Raw genomic sequence first — 17,461 nt, 5'->3', positions numbered from 1 at the left:
TTATTAAGGCCAAAAATCATTTTTTAAAGTAAACACATAAATTGTAAAATGAGTGCCCTTTAAAAGTACAAGTTTAAATGTGGATAAACAATTTTATCATATTAATCAGATAACTATAAACATTAAAAATATAACTTTGGGGTCTAGAAAACTGTAAGAAAGGGTTATGATATATTGGGCTATTTGTATAGAATTTGATCATTTTAAATGAAAACAAAGGCTAAAAATGGTAATGATCAGAAAAGTGATCGTAATTCATAATTTCTCCCTCTCCTTTTAAAAATCAATGTTTTACTTACTCTCTTAGAAAACAGTAAAAAGTCAAACAGCTGCCAATAATAAAAAACAAGTCTAATTTCAGGAGAGGAAAAAGGAGGGGTTGAAATCAAGCTGTATTCTATCTACTCCTGTTGTATATATCAAACGTCACAAACAAAAATTACAGTGTTAAATGAGCTAGTTATTTCCCTATAGAAACTGCAAGAAAGAATACAGCTTGGAATTTCCAACTTAACTTAAAACTACAATAAGGAGAATAGAAACTCACTATTCATTATTGACTACTTGAATAAATGGAAAATAGAGTTAAACGGAATGAAAATCACTACTTTTAACATGGCTTTTCTGACCATATCCATAATTAAAACATCTACATAAACATATATGCAATCAAAATGTCACTTCACACGAAAATAAAAATCTAATCACAGCATTCAATTTCTCACATGTGCAAAGCTTATATTATTGAGAGGGTATTTTATTTTCTTGAAAAACATGAAAATCCCAAATTAGAATTTGTGGCGGGGTAGACAGAACACCGTGTTAAAAGTGCTCTAGTTCCAGCTCTACCGTTAATCTCTTATGTGACTTGAGGCAGATCACAGTCTTCTGTGCCTCAATTTCTTCATCTGTAAAATGGTTATATGACTCCATCCCTATATTAGGGTGGTGGCAATGAGAACCAAATGTGAAAACTCTGAAGAATACTGAAGTCTAAAGTCAGGTTATCACTATTATTGTCATTACAAACATTATCATGTATCAATCATCTAGATTTTGGCAAATGAAGCCAACAATGAAAAGGCACATGTGAAAAGGCAGGTAAAACAGGAGAAGCCATCCTCCCACAGGCACGTGGGACTTACGTCCTGCATTTGGGCGTTGAAGACTGCACAAGATGACAACTGAAAAGACTGAATCATGATCTGAGCAACACCCTGTAGATCAGAATAGAATGCACCTCCCAGGTGAGAATATATCTGAATGACTTTTTGTAAACGAAAAGAATAATTATACAAATGTTGAGTTTCTTGAGGCCTGGAACAAGTCACTTAACAGACGGACCTCTTTCTCATCTGTAAAATGAAGGATTTGAACTAGATCAGTGGTTTCCAAACTCTAGTGTGTTGCTGTTGTTTTTTAAGCTAGTAGAACCCCCTTTTTTAAAATTCACCCCCAAAAATCCCAGTTTATAAACCACAGCAAAAGTGGTGTTGCTTGAGTTGAAGCAGAAGCAGGGGCTCACAGCCCAGAGTTCTTGCCGTCTTAGGGACTCCCATAGTTGCTTCTTTCAAAGTCAAAAGTTCCTGTTAGTATAGTTTGAAAACCACTGGACTTAAATGATCAAATATGTTCTAGCTCCATGACTGTATGACCATTACTTATGAATTCTCAAAAAAAGTTTGAAATAGACTGTAAAGTTATAAAGCTTTTGTACCTTCGCTTAAAGCAGTAGATAGAAATACTTTTAATATTTGTTAGATTACTAAATTCCTCATTAGATTTACTGAAGGAATTTATGATTACTTTCAGCTCTACTCAGAAAATACTGGCCTGTTACCAAAATTATATGAAAAATCACCAACAAAGTCTTATTAAAACATAGTATTACCTAATTCATTCAACATTAATTCTCAGTTTTGACTTTAGAATTTGATACATGGCCTTCTGGAATTAATAAAAATCTATATTCCTTTATAAGGCAAAAACCATATTATTCTAATCTGGTTTGAAATCCAAATTAACCAAAAGTACATGTGTGGCCAGCAAGGACTTCCTCTTCACTTGGTAACAAGACATGGCCAAGAACCACTGAGTCAAGCTGACGAGAGTTTAAGTTGCAGCACAAGTAGGTAGCTTAAATATGAGAGGCAGCATGGTGCAGCGAATCAGTGTGTGAAACATGTACCCAAACTTATCTGGATGAGAATCCTGGCTCTACCACTACCCAGGTGTGTGACCTTGGGAGGGTCACTCAGCCTTCCTGTGCTTGAGTTCCCTCAACTGTAAACTGGGGGTAATAAGACTACCTCAAGGATAATTAACTCAGATTAAATAAGTTCATACACATAAAGCATTTAGAACAATGCCTGACATATAGTAAATGCTGCGTTTGCTATTAACCACCTTAAACTAGGAATACCCACACCAGGCCAAGACAAAATGTTTCAATGGCTCATAGCAAGAAAAAAACAAAAGCAAACTAAATTTATTCAGACAAGCTAGTTTTATTTAATTTTCAAATTCTAAGATTATATTTTCCTTATTTTTCATGGTGTTAAAAATATTCTCTCCTTTGAAATGATGGTGACAAGTAAATGGCAGTTTTAAAATATCTTTACTTAGCAAAATTTAAAAAAAAATTTTTTTAATGGCAGCCCATGTCATGGTCCCCAGTGGTTTTTATTGTTTCTATGTTTCTTTTTATGGGTCTATAAAATCCACAAGTCTGGGAACCACTTGTTAAATCACATAAAACAACAAATTAAAAAGATAATTCAAAGGATCGATTAAATACACGATCCACATCTCTTCTTCCTTTCACTGACTTATGTAATGGAAAATTGAGCTCATTTATCCTTGCCTCCAGGCTTAGTATAAATTTAATCAGAAGATTCATCTTCCTTCATATGAAAGACTTGTCATGTGAGATAATTCTAGAAAATTCTGTTAAAAATACTAATTTATCTCACTTCGTAAAGAATTCACCAAGCCGGTGGTGGTGGCTCATGCCTGTAATCCTAGCACTTTGGGAGGCTGAGGTCAAGAGATCAAGACCATCCTGACCAACATGGTGAAACCCCATCTCTACTAAAAATACAAAATATTAGCTGGGCGTGGTGGTGCATGCCTGTAGTCCCAGCTACTCGGGAGGCTGAGGCAGGAGAATCGCTTGAACCCAGGAGGCGGAGGCTGCAGTGAGCCGAGATCACACCACTGCACTCCAGCCTGGAGACAGAGCGAGACTCCAATTCACCAAAAAAAAAAAAAAAGAATTCACCCATCTTATGACAAGGCTTAATTTTATCATAACCTAGATCGGGTTGCTTTAAACTCTATATAGGTAAAAATAGTCTATTTGTTTAACTGCCGGATTGTGAACCAAAAAGAAAAACAAGGTACTTAATATTTAAAATCCAGTTTTAAAGTTGCTTATGTTGTCAAGCTTAAAAGCAATACATGTTTGAACTACCATTTAAAGTTACCATTTGCTATTTTTCTTCTAACTGCACTTTATAGAAATAATAGCGTTTTAATGAGCATACTTTTTGTAAGCACAAAGCTTATATACCATCCTCTATTTTTATGTCCTAAAAGTTTTCTAACAAACATTGGCATTACTACTTAAAACTATAAGCTCCCATCAAGATTAAAATCAGATAACAGTGGATTATACATTCATATACTTGTTTATTTCATCTGGAGTCAACTTTCCAAACATTCCACTTAACTTCATATTAGCAACTTAAATGTCACCATTAGTAGGAATTTAGTATTAAATAAAGAAGATTCCAGGAGTTTTTGAATGGGGAGAAGTCAACATCATATAATAATAACACTTAAAATTTACCCTTTCAACCATGGTTTATCAAGCTGTGAGAAAATGGTGCTTTCTGGTTTTAGTAGCATTAAGCTGCTGCTGTTACCTGAGCATGCTGGCTTTGTGCAAGCTCCTCTTTCCTGCGTTTCATGAGCTCTTTTCTCAGCTCTTTGGGTGCTTTCTCCACTTCATTTATAACCTACAGTGTATAAGCATGCAGGAGGTGGGGAAATAATACTTTCTCCACAGCAAGCATTTATGAGAGCAGATAAGCTACAAGTCAAATATTAAAGTTGTTAAAAAGTTCCTTTCAACATGCATTAGCATAGGTGTTAGTCTGGTGAAAAAGAATGAAAGAATAGAACATGCATAATCTCAGTGCAGAAAGGGACATTACACCACACAAAGGTTAATTAGTTGCTTAATAACCCTATGTATCATTCTCTTTCTTAAAGGTCCAAAGACAACCAGCGAAGAATTACTTGCAGCACTGATGCTGAACTAAAGGTGATAAACTCAACTGACCTTGTTGAAAGATCATAAAATTATAAACGTATCTATTGACATAGTTGGAAATATTGAACATAAGGAAAGCTAATGCCATTTATAAAAGTGCAAAATTTCATAATTGGCTTGATCATACCAGAGAAATAATGTTAAATAAAATCTACTTAATGAGGCCAAAAACAAAAAAGGAAAGCAAGTCTTAGAATACACAAAGGAGAAATAAATGGATACTAAGTTTTTTCATAAACACACCATTTTATACACGGTGTGGTAAAAATGAATGTATCTGATGATCTTGAATAGGATTAGAATATTCCCCTTTGCTGACAAGTTAAGCCAAGCCTGTCAACTTAAAAATTGGTAATATAAGCACTCTTAAAAGTAAGTTTAGTAAGCTATGATTTATTATAGCAGATAAAATACAGAATGAAGTACATTTTAGAGCTCCTTCTTTTAATCATTTCAAAATACTAGAAGTATATTCCATCTAACAATAGATCTGTAATCCAACTATGAAAAACAATCATGTGTTTACAAGTAGAAGCACCAAAAGAAACCAGATTCCAAATCACCACATGCTATTGATGGTCCGTGAAAGAGACTGATTTTGATTTAACATCGTGTATTTAAAATTTCCCATCAGTAATCCCTCATGAAACCAAATCACCATTAAAAGGAAGAGACTCCCCAAATGCAAGAAGTTTAGCAATAAGGAAAAAAAATACATAATGTAATTATTTAAAATATGCATATCATGATCTCAAACATGTTCGTGGCTGAAACTCTCCTACCCCCAAACAAAAACAATAACTGAGACTTTTATATTTAGGATTAAACCATATATTTATCTGTAAAATTTTTTAAATTTAACTGATATAAAGAATATCTCAAAAACTACTTGAGAGAAAATTAACATGTAGCCCCAGTAATGTCATACCTCACAGTATATACAGCAATTCTACATAAAACATAAGAAATAGTAATAAAATAGTGATTTTTAGAAATGGAAGCCACATCAAATAAAATCACATACCATTTCATTCATCTTTATCTAAAGAAATCATAAAATCACTGTATTTATTAATGTTTGACTCTACCCTTTTTAAAGCAAATCCTTAAGATTCAGCAGTATGACATTCAATTTTCTTCTCAATTTAAATGTTAAGGTCAATGAATCTGGGTATTTGAGATGTGTAACAAAAGTGAAAATGCATTTATTAGTTTGGCTGAGGTTTCTGTTTGTTCCAACCCTAATAAAATTGATCACAATCATTGTCTCTGGTGTCTTTTATATCATGAAAAGGCAAATTGTCTTCCTATACTGAAGACGTTAATAAATTATAAAATTATCTCTGAAAATTACCTAGATGTAAAGCTCTTTTAGTTTTAATTTGGGACAAAAAAAGATGCTAATATAATAAGTAAATCTTCCTTCTGAAGCAATGACAATCTTTTATACTGCAAACAGATTCTATAACAATATGAAACAGTTTCAGGAAACAATGAAAAAACTCATTCTCATCAAATGACTTTACAGATATGTTCCACTTCTAGTTCTTCGAAGTACCTCACAATTTGATGAGTTATAGATAGCATGTCAAATTTCAGGTTATTCAGCTTTTGTTTGGCACAATACCCATGAAAGGCAATAAAGCTAATCAACAAACAAAATCGTTGAAAGTATGAATTAAAGATGAAAAATAACTTATAAATAATAAAATGAATCACTGCTGCCACTGGCAAACACAACATAGTAAGTTTTCTAAAAAATACTTTTATATAAGGACTTAAATGTGTTGCATTAAGGACAATGGTAGACCATAAGATGGATTAAACTCAATTTGAAGACTTGATTCAAGGTTTAGCTGGATATTTAGGGGTAGTCTGTGAACAGGTCATTAAAACCTCTCGAGGTGAACTTAAACAGGTCACTAAAACCTCTCTTACTCCAGTTTTCTTGGCAGTAAAATGGGAATAATGATTGACCTTATTACAACTCTATATGACTGTTGAGAAGACCGAATGAAAGAATGAATAGGTGCTATTTACCTCTCAAGTATTATTAGTATTCCTAAATCCTTAGATAGTCTTAAAACAATTTTTTTAAAAAAAAAGCTTTAGTAATTAAAAACAGTAGTTTACACTTACCTCCTTCTTTCGGTTCTTCAGCATATTCTGAAATTTGGACAACTCTTTCTCTTGTTCTCCTTTGATGCGTTTGGCTTCATCTCGCAAGCGATTTGTGTGCTCTTGTTCCAGGCGTTCGATAGTCTGTTTCTGCTGTTTTTCTAGATTCTCAATTTCCTGGTCATATTGTCGCTTTTTACTCTGTAAAACAATATAGCTCAAGATGATAATTTTTCCATCACCCATATTAACGCCTTATAGTAAAGATGTTTCCTAAGAACATCTAGTTATCTTAGTTTCCTAAGAGAACATAACTAGTATTTAAATTTAGTAATGTACTATAACCTTCACAATACTGAAAAAGTCAAATGCACTAAAATATGTTATGAAAATTCTCAAAAAAATGAGTTCTTTTTTTCTAACATGGAAATTTTTTTTCTATTTTATTTATTAGAGACAGGGTCTCACTCTGTCACCCAGGCTGGAGTACAGTTGCACAATCACAGTTCACTGCAGCCTCAGCCTCCTGGGCTCAAACTATCCTCCTGCTTCAGCCTCCCAAGTAGCTGGGACTACAGTGCATGCCACCATGACCAACTTATCTTTTTATTTATTTATTTATTTATTTATTTATTTATTTATTTATTTGGAGAGATAGGGCTATAACTATGTTGCCTAGGCTGGTCTTAAACTTCTGCGCTCAAGCAATCCTCCTGCTTCGGCCTCCCAAAATACTGGTATTACAGGCATGAACCACTGGGCCTGGTCTTTTTTTTTTTCTTTTCTGTTTTTGTTAGTTTTTTCTTTTTGAGACAGGATCTCCCTCTGTCACCCAGGCTGGAGTGCAGTGGCACAATCTCTGCTCACTACAACCTCCGCCTCCCAGATTCAAATGATTCTCATGCCTCAGCCACTTGAGTAGCTGGAATTACAGGCATGTGACATCCTGCCTAGCTAATTTTTCTGTATTTTTAGTAGAGACGGGGTTTTACCATGTTTGCCAGGTTGGTCTCGAACTCCTGCCCTCAAGTGATCTGCCCACTTCAGCCTCCCAAAGTGCTAGGATTACAGGAATAAGGCACTGCGCCCGACCCAAAATTTGTTTTCTATTATACTAGTAGAATGTTCAAAGTTTTTAGATTATCCAGAAGAATAGCTAATTGTTGTGAAGTAGTAAGGCAAATCAGAAAAATTTCAATATTTATCCAATAAAATTTTTGATAAATCAAAGAGCTTATTTGAAGTCTACTTTAATAAAATAATATTAATAATATCGCCATTATTTAATAATAAGATTGTCATTTTCAGATTCAATCTTCCACATTAAGATTCTTAAAATAAACACCTTATTCTATTGGAACAGATCTTTTGGAATTATAAATCTACTCTTGCAACAAGACTCCTGTTTATATAACACTCAGTAACACTGTTTTTGAATACAGGTATAGTTACTTATTTGTAATGGATGTTTTCTTTTTAAAAAAAATTGAAAAGTAAAACATTTTAGAAAGTATGGTGGGGGAGAAATACAGATTTTATGAGGTTTTGGAAAACAATATAAGTACTATAAAAATACTCAATGAGAACAAAAGTTCACTATTTTCTTAGGAAATCTCAGTTATGATCCAACTCATGTAATCAACAATCCACAGTTCACACAAAACAATCTTTATCAATTAAAATTACAAGTCAACACAAGGACTATATTCAAAACATAAGTACCATAACATTTCAAATGATACTTTTTCTAACCTACATTAAGGCAGATAGTCAACATAAATTACAAAAATTTTATATTACATTACTAATTCCTTTTCCAACTTTGGACACAAGGCAAAAACTGAAGGACTCAGTGACAGCTACCCAGGACTAGTCAGCACTATTTCCTCTAGCAGCAGGAAATAGAGATGTGGAGGCTTAACTGTAGAAGCCAGAGAATAAAGCACATTTTTAAAAAGCCCCTGAGGAGTCCTACTGCTCAGCTAGGTTTGAAGGCAATTGCTCTAAACTGGCTTAAAATCTTGGATTCCAAATCTGAAAGATCGAATTAGAGCACTGAAAAATTACCCAGCAATAGGCAAATCTAGGAACTTTGTTTACTGGCTTCATAAGTTTTCATGAGAGAAAAAACAACCCATCACACCATAAACCAGCTTAAGGTAGACTGGGATAGAAAATCCTTTCAAGAAAAAAGAATAAATCAATAAAAGGCATCCAGAACACCAAAAGGGCAAAAATGCCAGAAATAAATCACAAAGCTAGAGAAATCTGGCAATCAGAGAACAAGTTCTACAACCTTTTTTGTCTGTTTTTAATGCAGTAAATGTCATTATTAACACAAAATGATATAAAATGGTGTAACAATCAGACTTTACCATCATTTCCTGCTCAAAGCGCCGGAAAATTTGTTCTCGTTGTTGCTGTAGTTTGCTATTGAGCTGTTGTTGGGCTCTTTGCTCTTCTTTCTGAAGAAATCTTAATTCCCGAAGTTCCTGACGTCTGATAAAATTTAATGGTAATGATAGAGAAGACAGCAAAAATTACACTTCTGAAATACGTTTCTTTTTTAAGCTTTAAAAATTCTTTCGAGTGGAACGGCAGTAAAAGAATAAAAAAAAATTAGCCAATAATTTACCCTTGTTTCTCTATTCTTCTGACTTTTCAGAGACTGAAAAGAAGTCACAAACCAGTTTTAATTACGTTGTTTCTCCACTCACCTAAGAAACCGCAATTCTTCAGTTTTGGAATCACTATCTGTAACTATCTTTGATGTTGTTACACTCACTTCTACACCATCAACAATAAATTTGCGTGTTTTCTTCAATGTTTTCTTTTGTCTTCTTGTTTCCTGAGTGAGATTTTATTTTAGTTAGGCTTTGTACAGGGAATACTGGAGGTAGAAAACATTTTCTTCTTCCTTAAACATTTCTTTTTTAAAACAAAACAACTGAACAGCCATGCAGACTACACATAGAAAGTATAAATATAAAGCAATAGACTCATCTGTGGAACCAGTTATAACACCTTAAATGTCATCTGACTTACACGTCTTTACAGATGAAATCAAATTTTTTCAAAGTATGCATTTTGATCATGTTCATGTATAGCTTTTATGACACATTATAATTAGGCATAAGTGATAATGAGCAGTTCACATAGCTAATCAGTAGAACTTTACATGTTATCCTTTTTTTTCATCCTTTCAATTTGTAGTTTCTCAGATACCTCTGCTTTTTCACTGACAAAACAATTAAAAATGAATTTGTGGGGCTCATCTCTTAAAAAAAAACTAAATTGACAGGTCTGAGGGTAGCTGGAAATCTTTTTTTTTTTGAAAAAGCTCTCAGGTAATTTTTAAACACTGCCAGCACTGGGGATCAAAATCTACTTAATCAGTAACAATAACATCGACAGCCCCTCCCTCCATCTCAGGGCCAGAGATATATGTATGATTTTAGGGTTACTAGAAAGACAGTGCCTCTGCTGCACCCAAAAGTACCAGATTTGGCTGCTAGCTATGACCTAAAATTCTTTATTAAGACTAAACTCTTCATTCCTCAACTGGTATCCAAAAACATTTAAATGCAAACAGAAATAACAGACATATAAGACTCCTAGAAATACATTTTGGTAAACTAAGTGTTCAGGGCAGATACTTACTGGGTGTTGATATGGAAGAAAGGGTTAGAAGGGAGAGGAAGCAAAAATGGAATGTGAAAATGCTAAACTCAAAATGCATCCAAATTTTAAACAGTTTCTCTTTGGCACCTTCCAATAACCTTTCTGCATCCTCTCCTCTTACTGTTCTCTTCTCCAAGCTTCCAGGATCCTCATGCTCTTCTTCCAGAGTCCAGGACTATGGTACCCTACCCAGGATTCCTCTAAAATCTAAAGTTGGCAGACTCCAAAAAATACACCTATCTACACCTTAACCTCCAAACTTCACATTTCTTCAGCTCCTACTAAAAGTTCAATAATTAATATCTTCTTCATTCTTATACAAGTTATTTGCATTTTTAAAAGAGGCTATTAAGTCAGTGAATGAATTTCAGAGTGGTGGTTATTTCAGTCAGTGAAAGAAAGTAAACTGAAAAAAGAAGAAAATCCTAGGAATACATGTAAGAAAATCCTAGGAATTTGGGGCACATAGGCAGACTAATCACTCATGCCCTAGAGATCCATCTATGTCAGTTTTCCTAGGTTGTTCCTGCTTTTCTGTCTTCTCTTCTGCTACTATCAACCCAGAGGGTCTAGGAAGTATTTTCCAAGGGGCAGCCCATGGATCACCTGCATCAGAACTCTGTGGGATCTTTTTTTTCACAAATACTGATTCTTGGGACCCACTCCAGACTTCTACATAGCCGCTAGTAACTCCTAAGCACACTAAAATTTGAGAATTACACTCAAAGCTCCAAGTGTTCTGGGCTTTAGTGTTTGTTTTGTTTTCCCCACAATGGTTCTCATGGCAGTAGCAATGTCTGTGACTGTATGGGCCAATGGTAAATCAAGGATTGTTTACACCCTAAATGTGCTTAAAAAGAGATCATTCTTTCAATTTCTAATTCTCTCATACATTGTTGATTCTTGCTAATGTTGCATCTAGATATGTCCAATAAAGGAACCTAATCACACCAAGCAACCATATTACACTGTTTATCTGCATCAGGTCTGCAAAAATAGGTAGATCCTACCACAAAATTTAAAGATTAGATCCACAATCTCCTTAGTTCTTTTTAATTGCTTTCATAGGCTGTAAGAATTTATATTGTTAATACTACATTAATTTAATGCTGTTTTATTTTCAAGACATCAATTTCACATAAACTCTGAATTGAGAAAATGGCAAAGGAAATCCCAAACAATGACTCATGTACACTTACTTGTAAAGATATCGATCCACTGTCTTTAGTTTTACTTAGAAAGCTAGAGATGGATAAATTCAAGTCAATACTGCTAGTATCAGCAGTGGAACCAGTGCCTGAATCATTATCATTTTCCTTTGGATTCTCAGATTCTGGTGGCAGAATAGTTTCAGTTTTTGATAAAGAACCTATTTCTTCTTTATTTTCTCCACTGTCAGAGTTGATATTAATACTGGGTATTAGAACAGGCTGAGGTTCAGTGGGCTGTGAAACTGCAGTAACTTGAGGCTCTTTTTTAATTGACACTGGAATTTCTTTTTTCTCTTTATCTATCTGAGTAGTGACTTTAGAAGCATCCTGAACTTCACTTCCTAAAGCCTTTTGGTCAGTATCAGCCACCACACTTCTGACCTCCATTTCTTCAGTGCTACTTGACTCAGTGATTTCTTCACCTTCAGTTGTTCCTGGTTCCCCATTGATGTCCATTATGTTCTCTGAACTGTTTATTGCTTGTTCCTTATTTTTACCTTCTTCTATTTCATTCATTTCAACTATTTCTTTAATAGGAACTTCCTTAGTACCACCAGCCTCAGGACCCACCATGGGCTTATTAATTAATTTCTGGCCTACTTCGACCACTTCTTTCCCATCATTACTCTGCGTATCCTCAGCACTGTCTTCATCCACTTTCTGAGCCACATCTGCTGCCTCATATGTTCCTATCACATCACTTGTATTGCTGATCACATCTTTTTGAGTTTTGTCGTCTTCCCCCAATTTCTCTTGGGTGTCTTCCTTTGTAAGCCCAACTTCACTATCAACTGCCTGAATATTTGCCTCTTTTTCTCCAGTCTCTTGAGAAACTAAATCTACTGTTTGCAAAATAGTATCTTTAATTTCTTCAGATTTTATAAGCTTATTTTCAAACATCTGTTGCTTTTCCTGATCCTTTTCTTCCTCAGATTTTAGATTATGTTCAATATTTGTTTCTAAGGTTATCATTATATTATTCTCTTTTCCTTCACTGACTGAATTAATGTCCACAGTTTCTTGGTCTTCTGTGTCAGGCAGATTTTCAAGCTTGGGCCTCTTCTCCTCTCTCTCATTCTCCTTGATTACTGCTGTTCTGTCATGGAGTTCAGTCATTGCTTCTAACTGAGCATCGGTAATATGTTCATTAATATCCTCCACAGCCTTTTCAGGTTCATCAGTGGTGGGTTTTTCATTAAGAATTTTGCTGTTGAGTTTATCTTCAGAGTTACTACGTTCTGTTTTTTCTGAGACAGATTCCAAAATACAAGCATTTTGTGAAAGTTTATCTTCTTCAGAGCTGGCGATACTAAGGTCAGAAGATGCACGCTTACTTGCAGGTATTGGCTAAAAAAGATTTAATGTATTTTTAGTGTTAAAACATGACCTTAGAGTGACCAAAACAATGTTTACAGACCTACAGTGATTTCAGATCTTTATTCAGTAAATGTTGCTGAATTTAAAGAATTAACAATTCTTCTCATAAGAAATATAACAAAAATGGGCCGGGTGCGGTGGCGCACACCTGTAATCCCAGCACTTTGGGAGACCGAGGAGGGCAGATCACTTGAGGTCAGGAGTTCGAGACTAGCCTGGCCAACATGGTGAAACCCCATCTCTACTAAAAATACAAAAATTAGTTGGGTGTGGTGGCGCACGCCTGTAGTCCCAGCTACTCGGGAGGCTGAGGCCCAAGAATCACCTGACACCGGGAGGCAGAGGTTGTGGTGACCACTGCACTCCAACCTGGGTGACAGAGTGAGACTCCATCTCAAAAAAAAAGGAAATATAACAAAAATGTGCAGCGACAAGCAACCTTGCTACTAATCTTCAGGTCTAAATTTAAAGGTTTTGCGTTGCCACCCATCAATCCTTAGATACAGGAGCAACTACACCTCAAAACCGAACTCTATTCACTAAATGAAATTTCTTTCCTAAATACTGACCAGAGAATTTTCTGTTTCCTCCTCTTCATCTTCCTCTTTGCCATCTTCAACTTCTTCTGTTACTTCAGCCTTCGCCTCTGCAATCAATTCTCGGATGGGTTTGTTGGAATCAACAGTAACAAAGGGATGCTGTTGATCATTAAAAAGAACATACTCAACAACTGGAATACTACTAAACTAAGTTTCAAACACACACAACACACATTCTTATGTGGTAAAAAATATGAACATGTGGGCAGGAAAATGACAGAAAACTTCAGATAATGCTACATCTGAGAAAGAAAGAGGGGAGAGGGCTTGAGCAAAAGCAGGGACTACCTGCAACTGGATCTGTACATTTTTAAGAATCTGAAGCAAATTTATCAAAAATGATAAGAATTGTTATATCTGGGTAGTAGGTACATGTACTTTCTGTGTGTTTGAAAACTTCATAATAAAAAATTTTAATTGAAATTTAAAGCAAATGTCAGGTCACTACATTATTACTTTTTTTTTTTTTTTTTTTTGAGACAGAGTCTCACTCTATCACTCAGGCTAGAGGGCAGTGGCACGATTTCAACTTACTGCAATCTCCATCTCCCAGGTTCAAGAGATTCTCCTGCCTCAGCCTCCCGAGTAGCTAAGATTACAGGCATGTGCCACCATGCCCGGCTGATTTTTTGTATTTTTAGTAGAGACAGGGTTTCACTATATTGGCCAGGCTGGTCTGGAACTCCTGACCTCAGGTGATCCACCCGCCTCGGCCTCCCAAAGTGCTGGGATTACAGGCATGAGCCACTACACCTGGCCTCATTATTACTTCTTAAAAAGTAACCATCTCTATAAACCCTATCAAAGCCTCAAAATTATAAAAAGTTTTAGAATTCTGTTAGAAGTATCTACAAACACCTGTATTTTTGACATGGTTCTAAAATTCTTGAGAATGAGAAGCCATTTTATTCATCTTTGTATACTCAACATTTAACAGTGTCTGTCGCAGACTTAAGGGCTTCAAGTGTGGGGGTAACAAAATAATAATAGAAAGTGTGTTCCAGGGGTATACTTGCTGCACACAACAAAGCAATTTTTTCCTGCTTTATTCCCCCAGATAAATAGGTCAATCTAAAACACTATGATGGAGTTACATAATAACCTAACAGTAATTGCCTCAAGATTTGTCATTTTATTTGCCCACCTATAAAACTGACAATTTTTTATTAATATATTACAAGTAGTCCTTCTATAAAGCAAAATTAAATTTACCCAATCACTTTAACAACATTTTTTTAAGTCAACAATATTTACTATTTACCCTCACTGTAAGACATTTTTTAATTAATTAGTTCACGGCCCCTGTCCCCAAGGAGCTTGCTTTCTAGTAACTGGAGAGACATAATGGAAATAACTACCAAAATGAAAAGAACATAATTAAACTGAATCAAAAAAGCACAGGAGGAATGACGTTTAAGCTAAATGCCTGATGGTAACAGCAGCATTTATTTTGTAAAGCAAATGTTAACTACTGCCATTTTGACTCTCCACAGGGAAATTTAAGTCGAAAGAAAGCACACTGAATATGAAATTACATTCTTAGAGAGATGTTAAAATAATTATATTATTTGCTGTTGTCATACTCTCTTACCTGCAGCAGCTGAGATGTAGTCCACCTGGCATCCACATTCTTTTCTAAGCATTTCTTTAGAAAGTCCTTAAAATTTGAAGACCTTTAAAATAAATTTTAACAACATTCTATTTTACTTTCTTGTTAATCAAATCAAACAAAACTCTTTGATAAGTTATGCTTAAGTTTCATTATGTATGTAATAGTATTAATTCAACATTTAAATAACTAGTTAATGAGACTATTAAGATTTTGTAAAACTTATTCATCTGTAAATACATGTTAGACATATATGTAAGTAGGTACATAATCACTGAGACAGCCATATACTCACAAGTATGCCAAAAAGCACAAAATTTCTAATAAATTTCACAAATATAGATCAATCTATATACCTCACTTCCTCATAGTACAGAAAATACCTTTCTCATGCAAAACTCAAATCATTCATATTTTCAGATATATGGGAAAAGTGAGCTCGAAGAGTTTTAATGGTCTTTAAGAGAAATATACCAAAAATCACTTTTCTAATTCATATAGTCTTCGAACCATGTATCCAATTTTAAATACTCTTGGAAAATTGTGAGAATATAACATCAAGTTCTGCTTCCTAGTATCATTTGTTTCTTATTAAGCTTTTTAAAGAATATTTTTACCATCTGGATGGCTGTGCTAATGTAGGTGGCTCAGATTTTGCTATTTTTAGCAGCACTCGCATTGGATTTAATTCATGATGAGGTGGTTCTATCTCAGCCATTTCTATTAAAGTGATACCCAGGGACCAAACATCAGCTTTGTAGTCATAGGGTCTGTCCTTAGATGTTTCACACATGACTACTTCAGGAGCCATCCTATGAAGACAGATAATTAAAAGTTAACATGTTTAAGAACAGTGATTGCAAAACACATGGTATAATCAATTATGTGGACAAAAATTCATGAGTAATTATAACTGCTGACATGACTAATACTATAAATTCATAAAACTGAATACATACCAATATGGTGTACCAATAAAGGAATCTCTTCTTTGAATTGTCCTCGTGTTTTTAGCTGATACTCCAAAATCCGCTTGAAATAATCACACAAAAGCATTAATGAGAACTTTTAAGCATTGTTCATTGTATTCAATGGGGAGAAAAAGCATTTTAAGTCTTTAATAAGGCTAATCTTATTATAAAAAGTAAGTTAAACAGAAAGAAAAAGATGTCTCTCCCATCTTAATCTTGACCATCTCTTTCTACCATCTCCCAAAAAAACCTGCTAAAGATCCCATTATCAATACATTTAATACCACCTTATCTTCAGATGACAAATCCTTCAAAATTGAAAATAAAAAATGGTAACTCTAAAAGCAGACCAGTCTATCCACTTCAAAATAAATGCCAACTAGTGCTATGTGGCACAATTAAACTAAGAGTCATTAACATTTTTTCTATAGTGTGAAAAATAGAAATTATACTAAAGCAACCTTTAGGACAGTGTATGTCTTGCTAAATTCCTCATAAAATTATATTGTCAAGAAAAAATTGGGAACCTTATGTTTTCTGATTTAAATTATACAGAACAGTAACATTATAGCTTTTTCAGTTGTTAATCCCACCTTTTCAGCCTGGAGTTCACACAACATTAACAGCAACATAAAACTGCTATTGCTGCATAATTCACCTCATGCTATAAATGCACGAATTTTTAAGTTTCACATTTGATGCGACAATTCTCAAAGTTGAATAAGTACCAAAAATTCAGTATTTGATGCTCATGCCTAGCACAGAGTATACACTCAATAAATGGTAGCTATTATTAGCCATATTCACAATTCTAACCTTTGTTGTTTTTGTTGTAGAACTCTTAAAGGTCATGCAATTCTGCCTGAATTACTTTTAACTATTATATGGTTCTTGGGGATAAGATTGTTCTATATATCTGTGTTGCAGAAATGGAAGGTTCTCTGGAAGTATTTGTAAATTAAACAGAAATTACAAATATTTTAGTCAACTAACTATTATTTTACAATTCCTAAACCTTCAGTATATTGATAAGGTACACATTATTTTACACAAGTATGTCCCTATATTCAAATAAAATTTCAATATATTTACAAAAAAAATGCCCCCAAAATTGATCAAAACTGTAACATCCTATTTCAAAATAAGCTAGGACACTTTTAAAAATGATGAAAAACATAAAAGAGCCATGTAAGTCAGAATTAGAAAAATTCTGAAAGGCGACAGAGCTCCAGAAAAAATTTAAAATAAAAAAGAAAAACTTTAGAAACAAAGGCTAAACTAGGGAAAGCAAGAGCAAATAATACAACAAATTCATACCCATTACCGCTTCACACCCAGTAGGATGGATGTAGCATAGAAAAAAAAAAAGTGTTGACAAGCATGCGGAGAAACTGGAAGCCTTGTACATTTCCGTTAGAAATGTAAAATGGTGCAGTTGCTATGGAGAACAGCATGGTGGTCCCTCAAAAAAATTAAACATAGAATTACCATATGATTCAGCAATTCCACTTCTGGGTGCATACTCAAAAGAATTAAAAGCAGGGAGTAGGACAGACATT

At 34.4% G+C, this 17,461-nt stretch overlaps 1 protein-coding gene across 4 annotated transcripts in view; it reads right to left on the bottom strand.

The window, feature by feature from the left end:
• The window catches only part of SLK (STE20 like kinase), a 67,809-nt gene that overhangs the window by 14,329 nt on the left and 36,019 nt on the right, over positions 1-17,461 (bottom strand). For 3 of the 4 annotated variants that reach the window (XR_010146714.1, XM_508017.7, XM_063781157.1), the window contains 9 exons: positions 15,891-15,963; positions 15,549-15,743; positions 14,914-14,995; positions 13,293-13,421; positions 11,335-12,693; positions 9,172-9,302; positions 8,830-8,953; positions 6,476-6,655; positions 3,927-4,019 (listed from right to left, as the gene is read on the bottom strand). Coding sequence is in view for 3 of the 4 variants with exons in the window: in XM_508017.7 (XP_508017.3) it covers positions 3,927-4,019; positions 6,476-6,655; positions 8,830-8,953; positions 9,172-9,302; positions 11,335-12,693; positions 13,293-13,421; positions 14,914-14,995; positions 15,549-15,743; positions 15,891-15,963 (2,366 nt within the window). In the remaining variant the exon portion in view is untranslated. The remainder of the gene's footprint in view (positions 1-3,926; positions 4,020-6,475; positions 6,656-8,829; positions 8,954-9,171; positions 9,303-11,334; positions 12,694-13,292; positions 13,422-14,913; positions 14,996-15,548; positions 15,744-15,890; positions 15,964-17,461) is intronic. The other variant, XM_001137318.6, reaches the window with a different exon arrangement.

The sequence above is a fragment of the Pan troglodytes genome, chromosome 8 (genome assembly GCF_028858775.2).
Source record: "Pan troglodytes isolate AG18354 chromosome 8, NHGRI_mPanTro3-v2.0_pri, whole genome shotgun sequence".
NCBI classification, from domain to species: Eukaryota; Metazoa; Chordata; class Mammalia; order Primates; family Hominidae; genus Pan; species Pan troglodytes.
Note: the sequence above shows the minus strand (reverse complement) of the source record. Positions and strands in the feature narration are given on the sequence as shown.